The following is a 13,548-nucleotide window of genomic DNA, read 5'->3' as shown; positions in this document are numbered from 1 at the left end:
TTTTTAACAAAAATTGTCAAAAAACTCCATTTAACTTTGAAACCCTAGTCATAATTTGCAAAAAAATCCGTTTTCAAACATCAGTTGCAATTAGCAGATAAAAACCCAATATTTTACAAAATCGTGCAAAAAATATGAGTTGAGGGGCAAAAGAATACAAAGCCAAGCATAAATATAAATACAGAAGATCCAAAACGGAAACAATCAAGAACTAAAGACAAAATAGAAAGATTCTAAATATTAACTAATAGAATAGGAAGTTACTAAAAACTAAGTAAATGGCTTAAATGAGCATTATAAGCTAAATATGAAAAATATTACTTTAATAATCAAAGTACTTTTATAAAGTCACTTTATAACATTTACCTTTAAGATCATTTAAGTCACTTTATTAAATTAATTAAAATAAAGTTATTTTGATATTTACTTTATTGGTCAACTTTATTAATTAATTAATTTATACCCTATTAAAGCCCAAAATTAGTGTACATGAAATAAATAGGCTAAAGGGGAAGTTCTGACTACTTAATGAAAGGTGGCATTACAAGAATTCACCTCCATTGCCAAAAGTCCAACCCCAAAATACTAGCACTCCCCAAGATAGTTCTTTTATCTCCCACTCAAAATTTATCATTAAAGCACTTTTATAAAGTGACTTTATAATATTTGCCTTTAAAATCACTTAAGTCACTTTGTTTAATTAAGTAAAATAGAGTCATTCGGAAATCTGCTTTATTGGGCAATTTTATTAATTAATTAATTTATTCCCCATCAAAGCCCAAAATTAGCCTACGTGAAATAAATAGGCTAAAAGGACACTTTTGACTACTTAGTGGAAGGGGACATTGCAAGAAATCACTACCACTGTAAAAAATCTAACCCCAAAAGATTGGCAGCCCCCAAGAAAGTTGGAGTTCCTGAAGAAACTGGAAAGGCCATAAAAAGGGATATTACACATGGATAGTTGCCTAGATAGTTTAAGGAGTCTGGCTCTTGAGAATTATAACCTTATGAGGGTCATGAGACAACTATTTGATGGGATATTGAGGTATCCTATGTGGTTGTTGTGTAGGTTAACCAAACCATTGTGATCTTTAAGGTTAAGAAATTTGGAAATAGACATTTAAGAAACTAGCTCTAGAACAATGTGAAGTAAGAAGATGCAATGTGAAACATTGAATAAAGAAGACCAACATGTTTAATGTTTACTTCTTCCTTGAAATTTGCAACCTAACTTATCAAACAAATTAAAAGCAAATATGGACTTAACTAGTTCTTTCTAGATCTGTTTTTATGTGTGCTAAATGAAGAAAGTAATGTATTGCTATTATAGACTCAAACAAGAACACAAAATATTTTTATATCATCTCAACAAAATACTTTTAAGAGTCAATATACTGTTGGGATTGTCCTCAAAAGATTGCTCCTGGCATGCATACCAGATTTTTCACCAGGTGGAAGTGGAATTGTGCAAGAAGACATGAGGAAAAACTAGCAAAGAATAACAAGGAAATGCCAAGGGATGTGTGTCAGATTGGGAAGCATGTTAACATAATGGAGATGTAAAAACACCACAAATAAGCGCTAATCTTGGAAAGAACAACAATGGGAAAACAAGATGTCTAGACATATGCTAGAATGTTAAGAGATTGGCAAGCATGTTAACATAATGGGGATGTAAAAACACCATAAGCGCTAAGCTTGGAAAGAACAACAATGGGAAAACAAGATGTCTAGACGTATGCTAGAATGTTAAGAGTGGCCCAACACCACAAAAAACAAGGGGATAAATTTCTTGAAAACAGTCACAAAATGATATGGAAGGCTAGAAATACATGAAAAAGGGTAGTAACAACAATGTGTGTGATATAGGATCATGTTGATGTATTCTTGACTTAAATTGACAACTAGTTTCAAATTATGAGAAAGAGCAACAAAGAGGAATATTGATATAGGAAGGCAATCAAACTCATATGAAAGTGACTGTATTCATGGGGAATTGTAGTAATCTTCATAGGATGGTGGCGACATGTCATGCCCCATGCCTTGACAGTAAATGCTCACAAAAGAAAATTGTCCTTTTAAGACTTCACAATTTTCTGGCAAGAGAATGATGTTGGCAGCAAGTTCATCCACTATAGAGAAAGCAATCCACATCCAGAATAATAGGGATTCAATGAGATTATAGAAGTTTGTATGCACATTAAGGGATGTTATTAATCAATGAAAAGTCTTTTACTAAGAGGAGATCACCCTAACAACCGTTAGAAGCAAATGCAATCATAATCTTAAACAAATGGACAGTAAACAAGACACAAGGAAGAGACACATCCTCATGAAGCTAGACATAACTTAGAAAGTGGGATGACTCTGCGCCTCCTCTTAGATGCTATATAAAATCGATCTGCAAGAGAGAAGAAAGGATCATCAAAGGAGCAGATCATATTATGTTACTAGCAATCGTTGTTGTAACAGCAGAATGGTATGCTTTATCTCACTTATGAACTAAATGCTTATTTACAGTAATGTTATATTTGAATTCTATTAGGAATAAGGGGCAGATATACAGCCTATAATATAAACTGTTTCATTTATTTTTATATATACATAAAACATAAATAATGCCAATAAGATTTATATTTGTTAATAATAGGGAAATCAGATTTATATGACAATTATATTTAATTTCATTTATTTACATATATATTCATAATACATGAGTGATTAGCATATTAATGACCTAATCCTTAATCATTCTCTATTGCCCCTCATGAGGATAGGCTGGTTTTGTCAGGGAAAGGCAGTATTAATATCTTACAAAGTAGGTGAGCCCCAAGAGGTGGTATGAACGGGTGTTCCTGAAACCCTTGGGCCTAGTTGTGGAGAGTGGTTTTCTAGCACCCTAACATAGTAATTCCCCATCCTCTGTTAGGGTTGATGATTAGGAAAGAAGTAAGGATTAGGAGCTTAAATATAGTAATCATCAATTGTATTATGAATATTAATTATTTTCTAATTTTAATAATCTGATTTAAGGCATAATAAGTATAATGATGTATGTTTAATTATTGGGAAACATGCAGACCCTAGTAGGGGACATTACATGACATTTAGCAATTAAAAAGGTGCTGGATTTCACTCCTAGCAAGTTATTTTTTTTCACCATTGACACCATGAATTGGCATGGGCAAAAAGTTTGCATTGAAGCTGGTAAAAATCTGCATCTAGCTATCATTGGAGAATTGGATCTCACATTGTGGCTTCCCCTTGAACTTCTTGGTTTGTTGGAGTCAGAAACAATCACAAATTGAAGGGTTTTCTTAATGTGAATGATGCTCTTGTGTAATGATCTGACCCAAATTTGAATCCAATTTTTTTATAATTTTTCCACAATGGTGCTACAGATACATTTCATTAAATGATTTGCATGTAGTGGTTTTAAGGAGTTCTGGAATTGTAATCATTGAAGGTCATTTCATATGTGTATTTGTAATATGTTTCACTGTAATGTTTCAGATTCACACATATATTGAAAATCATAACAAAAACAGATTCCATACATTCCAATATTGTTATTGGAGGCTACAAAAGGTAACAACTGTAGGTTATTTATTACAAAATATGGAGCCCACAAACATACTCTAACCTCAAGAAGCGACAAATATAATGCTCTTATAGTAGCATGTACAGGTTGCTCCCAGTTTGCATATGCAAAAGCTTCAATTGGTTCCCATGTCCCTTCAAAATTACTGTCTTTACCCTCCAAGGTGTGTGCCAACTACTAAACACCTAGCTGGTTTCTCACGGCATCTCATAACCCATCACTCCTTCACAAAGTCTCACACTATCACAGGGAAGGGACTTCGATTGGCCCAAAGTCTATACAATTACCCTCAATGCTGCACTTGAGTGTTTCCAAGGGCTGTGACTTGTCTTGTACATTCCCATGGCCCTTCCAAGTTTGCCTTCACATGCTAGTCATGGACAAACACTTGGTTGGCAGTGGATATAACATCACACCCAACATTGGAGGTGTTTATTGCCCAGGAAGGGATACATTTAACACCTAGAAAAAGATTATAATCACACCTAGCAAAGTATTTTAAGCGCCCAACAATAATGGATTTCAAAGCCCAACACTTAGGTATATTGCCTCAACAGTTATTCCCAAAGGTGTCTCAATGCACCTCCTAGAATTCTTTTATATGATCAATGAAACACCATAATATTATGAACTTTTATCTAGGAATCAAAATAATAATTTTTTCATTTGTCTGCAAACCTTGAAAAATTATCAAAACTTGAATCGCTAAACACTTGCGTGAAACCTATGTGATTCCACCTGAAAATCTTTTTGTGCAAACTGAAACCCTGAATGGATCTCAGAGTATCAGCTAGGGAGGATCTTTCACCATTGAACCCTTTCTTTGCTGTAGGGTTTTCGTCATAGTGTTCTACTTTAACAAATTTGTTCAATCTCCACAATTGTGGTTTTAACAAAATTCAAATGTCCAAAATGCCCAAATGACTCCCTTCGTCCTCCTTTTATAACCCCAGAAGAACTTTCTAGAATATATTTTTATTATTTTAAATTCACTTTGAATTATAAACCTTCCAGTTGTTACATTTTAGTTCCCTCCTTAAAATAAAATCAATAAAGCACTTTTTATAAAGTGACTTTATAATATTCACTTGCTCAAATAAAGTCATTCTTAAAGATATATTTTAAAGTCACTTTTGAATAATTCAATTCTTTTCCCTCCACCAAAGTGATTTATAATTAATTAATAAAACACAAGTTGCCTAAACATGTCAACTTAGGACAACTTATTAATTAATTAAATTATCTCCTTTCTGCTCAATGAAGTCGAAAATGGGGACATTACACCTTTCCTATGGACTCAACTATGGTGACAAGCAATTAAATTGGTGGCACTCCAAATTGAATTTGTCATACACTTAGCTGGTTCCTCATGCCATCTGATAACCCATCACTCCTTCACAAAGTATCACACCATCACAGGGAAGGGACTTCAACTTGCCCAAAGTCTAAACAATCACCATCAAGGCTGCTTGAGCGTTTCCAAGGGCTGTGACTAGTCTTGTGCATTCCCATGACCCTTTCAAGTTTGCCTTCACACACCAGTCATGGACAAACACTCGCCTAGTAGTGGATAGAACATCATGCCCAACATGGGAGGTGTTTATTGCCCAACAAGGGATGTTTAACACCTAGAAAAAGATTATAATCACACCTAGCAAAGTATTTGAACTTTCAAGCACCCAACAATAATGGATTTTAAAGCCCAGCACTTAGGTATATTGATTTAACAAAGGCATCCCAATGCACCTCCTAGAATTCTCTCTATGTGATCAATGAACACAATAATATATGAACTTTTATTCAGGAATCAAAATAATATTTTTTTTTTGTTTGCTTGCAAACGCTGAAAAATTATCAAAACTTCAATCGCTAAACACCTGTGTGAAACCTATGTGATTCCACTTGCAAACCCTTTTGTGCAAATTGAAACCTTGAATGGATCTTAGAGTATCGGCTAGGGAGGATCTTTCACCATCGAACCCTTACTTTGCTGTAGGGTTTTTGTCGCAGTGTTGTACTTAAACAAACTTGTTCAATCTCCACAATTGTGGTTTTAACAAAATATCAAATATCTAGAATGCCCAAATGACGCCCTTCATCCTCCTTTTATAACCTTGGGAGAACTTTCTAGAAGAATATATTTTAAATTCACTTTGAATAATAAACCTTCCAGAAGGTACCTTTTAGTTCCCTCAAAAATAAATCAATAAAGAACTTTTGATAAAGTGACTTTATAATATTCACTTGCTCAAATAAAGTCATTCTTAAATATATATTTTAAAGTCACTTTTGAATAATTCATATTTCTTTTTGTTGGATTTTGCCAAGATCAAGAGGTCAATGAAATGTACATGATAGAGACACAATATAGGACAAGAATAAACTGTATTCTCATCAATAGAAAATGATCAATAATTGTTACATACAATGTAGATGAGCCTGCTTATATAGGCAAGGCTAGGGATATGTATGAGCACACAAATATGACATGTGGCTCAATAAGAAACAAGGGTAGGTAGGAAATAGGTGTGGGTAGGTAGGAGAAATAATATAATATTCCACATGAGGTGGATCACCCACCGAAGGTGGAATTATCACTCCACAATAAGTGGATATGATAGTGTAATAACAAGATCAACACCATAAAAGGTGGAATTTCTCCTACACACACTATCCCAATGTGGCACAAACACCCAAGTGTCTCATATCCAAACTACTATGAAATGCATTATCCTAAGTAAACTTAAGTAAGTGTAATAATATCCATGATGAATAATTATTTACACCAACACTTTTCCATCCACCAAAGTGATTTATAATTAATTAATGAAACACAAGTTGCTATGTCAACTTAGGACAACTTATTTAATTAATTATCTCTTTTCCGCCCACCAAGGTCGAAAATGGGGACATTACACCTTTCCTATGGACTCAACTACGGTGATAAGCAATTAAATGAGTGGCACTCCAAATTAAACTTGTTGTCGTGTTTGAGTGCCATTTTTTCCCACCCCACTTGAGCTCTCAATTTCTCTCATTTCCATCTCCTCATCATTATTTAAAGTCATGTTGTCTATTGATGAATAAAACCACTAAGGAATGCAGAAATGCTTTTCCTTAAACAAATGCATTAAATAATACGAAAGAAGAATGTCAAAGGCAATCACCTCTTTAATCTATTTGCAAGGTGCTGCACATTCAAGGTTCCTGCTCTTGCCTGCAAATTTCATTTTCTTTCCTTTTTCTTTTTTCATGCAAATGATTGTATTGCCTACTTTTAGGTTAGAGGAGAGGGGATGTTGGTGAGGGGCCTTGTGGGTTTTTTTTTGCTTTCTCAAGTTAAAAATATGATAGCCTCAAGATGGTTGATGGATATTTTTGGGATCCTAGGATGCCCCTGGCAATGTAAAATCATTGGGTTTGTGCATTAGATGGTGCTCAAAGGGTCTGAGGCATCCTGGGAATAACAACAAGGAGAGGAAAGAAGAGAAGACAGGGGGATGTTTGTTCCTTACATGCATCCCTGAAAAGGCAGGGGGCATCCTGTCTGTTGTGAGAGCCAGGTATGAGTGTTTTGGAACAGTGGGCATCATTTCTGCTCGATGCTACCCCCAATAGCTTTTCTTTCTTTAATAATTCCTTTCCCATCATTACAGGGGCCCAAATATTTGTTTCATGTTTTTTTAATGGATTTCCTATTTCATTTCTCAGCTTCCCTTTCTTGCTTTTGGGATGTCCACTTATAATTCCCAGCCTTATCCATTTTTTTCATAGTGCTCCCTTTCTCACTTTTTCTCACTTTTAGGTAAAAGTGAATAAAAATCCCAGAAAAAGAAAATCGCTAGAGGGAGCTGCCCCTCACAAATGTAGAGGGTAATCAGCACCCTAGGTTTCCTTCTATTTAGTTTGGTTTCTGGTAGCTTTGTAGTGGACAAGAGTCATACATTTATGTAAAGTAAAAACATAACAGATTTTATTGCTGAAACAATACCATGTTTTTATTTTATGATAGTGGGCAATAACTGCCATGTCTTAGATCCACTCTCCTTTTCCACAGGTTCCTAAATTATATCCTCTTTCCATTTCTTTTTTTTACATTGTGTTTACCAGTGACAAGTTTGAGAACTTTGGTAAGGACTGATCGTAACTGACAATGTACAAAAATTAGATATTTAGCGGACTGTTAGAAATAATACTACAAAAATATTTAATTGAATAATTATTAATACATCTGCATATCATAAGATTAGATATTCAGTTTTTCAGTTGTTTTGGAACATCTGATTTAATCATAATTATATTCAATAACAAACATCTTTAGAATCATTTCATTCCCAGCGCTTCCTTCTGTGTTGTCATCTCCCTAGCTGTACTTGTTTTACATTTGTTTCTTCAGCCTATACGGAATTGATTTTAGGAGGTTAAGCTTCCTTCTTGTTTTCTGATGCAGTTGTGAGCTCTAACTATGCATGGCAAACATCAAAATTGAATTTGGGCTACTTATAGAAACAATAATCTCTTGTGCAGCTCTACCTTGCTGCTTATTGTACTAGCCTACACCTTTGCTGGATTTCTTACATAACATATTTGTTTCCTAAGATTTTTCAACAATTTTGTTTTTTTTTGTTTTTATTGTGAGAAAATGTCAACTTTTCTGATGGAAAGGAAATTTTAAACATTATCAATAGGTTGTCTTAACATACAAAACTAACTACTTCTAGTTTTACTAATCTAGTAGCCATTTTCTTTTCTTATTGCTAACAGGAGGGCATATTATTCTCTGTGTCGAGTTCACTGGAAGATTTTGCTTGCGTTTGTAATTATAATTGGCATTAAAGAAGTGTAATGTTATAATGCAAAATAAATTGACCCACAGAAAGAAAGGTAAAGCTGGAGATGTGAAATTGAGAATTTCCTTCTAATTAAATTCAAATAAAAAGTTCATTTATGAACACATGGAAAAGAAATGGTAAACTTAATCTAATTGTTCATTCCCATTGTTAATGATCCTTTTTGTTTTCTACCTTTATATGTTTTGATTCTTGAGGCAATCGGGTCATGCCTTATGCCTAAATACATTAAGGCATATATAGGTATTAAGGCTTACAGAATTATTTTCCAGAAGTTAAGGTTTGCAATAATTTTTGAAATGTAAATGGAACTTATACCTGGATATTTAAGCTATGTGTATATACATGGATTGTTTAACTTCAAGTTTTCTTTTCTGTCTACAAATGTGGATGCACTTACAATCTTCTTGGCTTTTCTTTTGTAGGGACTTATCTATCTTAACTTGACTACTGTGGAACCTTACTTTGACTCACTTGAATATGTATGGTCAAGTGCTGAGTGGCCAAGGAATGGGTGGGCTGGATCAGAATCTACTCCAGTGCCTACATTTGTATCACCTGGGTTGGGGCTTGGAAGCAAAGAAGGTTCAAGCCTCGGTTTGGGTGGAGCTACAGTTGGATTAGGTTCATTACCAAGGTCAGGGAAAGATTTAAATGGAGTAACTTTTGGTATTCCCGGCTATGCTGGAATTGGAGCAATGGGTCTAGGTTGGGGTGAATGGGAAGACTTTGAGGGATTCATTGATCCTCCTGCTACTGCTGAGAATGTAAGCACCAGGGCACTGGCTAGTCATCCCTTAAGGCCTCTCTTTCTTGTCGGATCCAGCAACACCCATGTTTATCTCTGGGAGGTAGATATCTACCTCATGCGTATAAATTCTTTAAAAGATTTGATTACCCAACATCAAGCTAATGAACTGTGTTCACTTAGGAGATTGGGCTTTAATAAATCAAACTGCACTTTCATTATAATTTTTCTTTTTCCCCTTATGGTAGCACTAAGGGGTGTGTCTGTCTGGGTGGTTTGTTTTTGCTTCTTTTATTTTGGGCAATTGCTTTTCATTGCATAGCCATGTACAATCATACATGATAGTTTAATATTGCATGGACTATGCAAAATGTTTCAATTTATTTTACGTTTGATATTATTCCTTTTGGCATGTAACCGGACAATTTCCTGCTACTTTCCTCCACTTGTTACATCCTTGACATTTAACAGTAGTTCTAGGATTGCAATTTGTATGACCCTTACGCGGAATCATTCAGTGGTGGCTATTTTGCCTCATATGTTTGCTACTGGTGATAAACTCTTCTCTGATAAGCTTCCCATTGTAAAGAAGTCTTGATTCTCTTCTTTCTTCATGGCTTCAAGTTTAACAGATGCATGGATTAAATGACCTACCATTTCGTAAATGTCTTAAAACTTGTTATACAAACAGTTTCTTTTTAGTTGGACATTCATTTATTTTCTTCATCATTCTAACATATCCTTTCATGAGGCTACAATGGATAAATCATAATACATCATTGTTGACATTGTCAGAATTGACTGGTCTTACCCTGGGGCTTAGTTTTATCTTTACTGGCATCAGTTCCTCTTGGTTGCATTTTTGTGTGGGTGAAACTATCAAGTATTATTTTAACTTCAACAAAGACCTCCAGGAAGACAACTAGTTATGCAATTTCTCATCAGGGCTTGTAATACATAGTGGTAGGTTCTAGAGTTTTGCCTCTTTCTTGTTTTTACTAAATTTCATCAATGATTTCTACATAATCTGAGTAGTCTAAATTCTATAAAAGGGCATCCATTTATCAATGTTCAGCCAGTAAATCCTATTGACAGTCGTTTGTATGTCAAAATTTTAATTATGACCTGGAAATATGTTCATTAGCAGACAAAATGATTTCAAGTGTGTTGCAGTCCCTTGTTGGGTCTGCTTTTGTGTTGCTATTAAATGTGGGTAAATTGTCCTCCACATACTTGATGGCCATGGATATACTATTTATCTTTGGGTGCTCGGGGCAACCTTCAAGGAAGCATCATCTTCCTCACCTTTATCTTGTACTTGAGCAAAGTCCACTCAACCAGTACCTAGTTTTTTGTGTCCCTATTAATACTGATTCAGAGTCTATACTATTCTTTCAATTTGTACAAACTTCTGAATCAGATTCCTGGTTGAAATCCTCTCTTTCATCTCAGTGATTCTGTTTTCCACTGATTTTCTTTTAATTCAAAAATTGTTGACCAACTATTTGTTCAGTCAAGCAATGGGCCAGGTGGATCTCCTTCCATGCTCAACTGGACAACTACACAAATTTTTTCATCTCCATCACATTTGCATGTGTCTTCGTGATAATTTTCTTCAGGAAAATTTGTGATCTGTAAACTCCATTCACCAGAGCCTTTTAAAAATATTAAATTATTTGTTGAATGCAAATTTAAATATTGTTTGTAGTTGGCTGAATATGAAATATTAGTAAATCTTGAATGCAACACCCCCAAGATGGCCCATAACTAGGATATCAGAAAACGCCTTAGATAAACACAAATTGTAGTTAAATATGTCCTATAATGCCTCTTTGAAGTAATCAACTCTGTTTAATGTGATCTTTTGAATGGTTATCTTTTGAAGATTAGGGTTGCTAGCACCATGATTCTCCCACCATAAATCTACAAAAAAACATTTAGAAATATAAGAATTAAGTAAAAAAAATGAGAATCAAGTTTCTAATTTTTTCTTATAAATGTAGTATTGAACTAAATGTTTTGCCTAGTTGTTTTTGTCTCCTTTCAACTGCTTGAGCTGAAGAAAAGGGTCTCCCTTCTGCACCCTTGTAGACTTCGAATGGATAAAAATTAAAATTAAATCAAATATGAATGTTTCTAGATAGCCAAGAGTCAAGACTCAACATTAAAAATTCATAAATAAGATATAGCAAAATTGCAAATCTCAACTCCCAACTCATCAAGAACCTTGTTTCTCAACTCACGATTAGGTGCCATCTTATCAATGCATGAAATAACACTTGCCATGACCTACTCATCAGCCCTAAATGTATCGGAGAAGTAGAATTTTGGGTTCAAGTAGTAGGCCAAGGTATATCTCGGCTGGTGGAGTTGGTTTGTCCATCTATGTAATGCCCCCACTTTCCCAGTGACCTGACAGAGTTGGAGATTCACCTGTTACCCATCTCCACAGGTGAAGTTCTGTGTTTAGAGATGAGTTGGTTAGCCAAAGGGGACGAAGACTTAGTCAATTTTATGACTTTGGTGGACTAATAAAGTAATTTTATAATATAAAGTTATAAAAAGGACGCTTTTTCTAATCATAGAAAAAGTTAAGTTATAAGTTGTTTTAAAATGACTTTATATGCACCTCTTGGCTCATATTCCTAAGCAACATATTATTAAAAGGTGGCCCCAATTTTTTATGATGAGCTGACCCCTCTATTGGGCATGCCTTTATGAGAACCTAAGATTCCATTGGAATCTTCTAGATGCCAAGAGGAAGTTCGAATTAGGTTTGGGAGGTATAATGAAGCTTGTACGTGCAAATCTGGGCATTACGTTTTTGGAGATTTTTATTATTTTGCTCTGCAATTTGCTGCCATAGCAGGTACAGCTTTGGAGACCAGATTGGAGACAAAATCCTTCAATTTTGGGCAGGTTGGAGGAAACCCCAGCCATTTTTATCAAGTCAGCACTCAGGGAAACCTTCAAACCAGGTCTAGAGGACCATTTTCAGAGGGTATGTGTGATTATTCTGCAATTTCAGAGGTTAATACTCAGATCTGGGCGGTTTGTTGGCACTTTCCACCAGATTTGTAGCATTTTTTGGTCAGCTGTACCCTTCCTAGGGCAGCCGTACCATCCTTACTGCCTGGAGATTCAAATAAATAATTGGGAGGGTTTTTGAAGCAGTAATTGTTGGTAAAATCATTGTCAGGGCATAGCTAAGATAATTTGGCAATCAATTTGGACAAATCTCATCACATTTGAAGCAATCAGCAAAGTAGAAGGGATTTGGAAGCAATTTGGGTGAGTCTCCTGGCAAGTTTTTGGAATAAGCTTCAGATCTCCTGTCTGATCATCAATTTGTTTTAGATAATTATTATTATGGTGAATAAACCTCATTGGAGGAGTTGAATTGCATTGGAAGCTATTATTTTTGCAAATTACCAATAAAACCCTCATTCCAGGCTAGGCATGGGACCACCTAGTATGCAACTTTGTTCTCTCTAGTTAATGAAGCTTCCAAAATTTGCTTTTATAGTTGCTGTTAAAAATTTTCAGAATATAAAATTTTTATCAGTCAATTCTTTCATTGCATTTCTTGCATTCATTTCCATACAAGGCATAAAAAACACAAAAAATAGAAACAATTCAAAAACCAAACAAAATTCAATCATCCTTATCGCTGGTCAAAGATTAAGTTTTGAAACAATCAGCAAAATCAGATCAGATTTTAGTTGGGGATCTTTCAATCTACAATCAATGATGCACCAAATGATTTCATATTTTCTCTTGTTTCTGCCATAGTAATGTGAAATGGCCTCATTGGCCTATCCATGGCCTCATAAATGAAACCTATTGGCATACCCTCTCCATCCAGCATATGAAGCACCCTTACCAAAGGTTTTGTCACCTAAAATTCTGAAAACAAATTTTAAATTATTACAAAATTAACCCCTAGAAAAACAAAAAAAACAGATAGATTATCTTATAAAAACTTTTTGTTACTTGCCTTGTTCAACTCCTTTGCATTTTTGTTGAATGTGTCACCAAAGACAACACTTGCAATCTTCTCCGCTTTAGCTTTTTTGGAAAATGTAGACTCCAACCAAGCATCAGACATGAACATTTGTTTCAAATGAGGAATGACACGAAGAATGCTTTGCAATGTGAGGAAGTGGCTAGCAAATTGTGTCACTCCTGGTCGCACAAGGTCCTTTCTATTAATGTGTTTTCTCATCAAAGAAAGGACCCAAGTATGGTTGTAGATAAATTTGGTAATATTTTTTGCATCTTCAACCACATTTTTCTTCCATCCGATCTTCCCAATGTCCTCCAACAACAAGTCCAAGCAATGTGCA

General features: G+C 34.9%; 1 protein-coding gene across 4 annotated transcripts in view; it reads left to right on the top strand.

Moving 5' to 3' along the window:
• The window catches only part of LOC131050818 (uncharacterized), a 221,984-nt gene that overhangs the window by 93,792 nt on the left and 114,644 nt on the right, over positions 1 to 13,548 (top strand). For 3 of the 4 annotated variants that reach the window (XM_057985101.2, XM_059220082.1, XM_057985102.2), the window contains exon 11: positions 8,880 to 9,305. In XM_057985101.2, the coding sequence (XP_057841084.2) occupies positions 8,880 to 9,305 (426 nt within the window). Of the gene's footprint in view, positions 1 to 8,368; positions 8,489 to 8,879; positions 9,306 to 13,548 lie in introns of those variants that run through there. The other variant, XM_057985103.2, reaches the window with a different exon arrangement.

This window comes from Cryptomeria japonica, chromosome 4 (genome assembly GCF_030272615.1).
Source record: "Cryptomeria japonica chromosome 4, Sugi_1.0, whole genome shotgun sequence".
Classification (NCBI taxonomy): Eukaryota; Viridiplantae; Streptophyta; class Pinopsida; order Cupressales; family Cupressaceae; genus Cryptomeria; species Cryptomeria japonica.
Note: the sequence above shows the minus strand (reverse complement) of the source record. Positions and strands in the feature narration are given on the sequence as shown.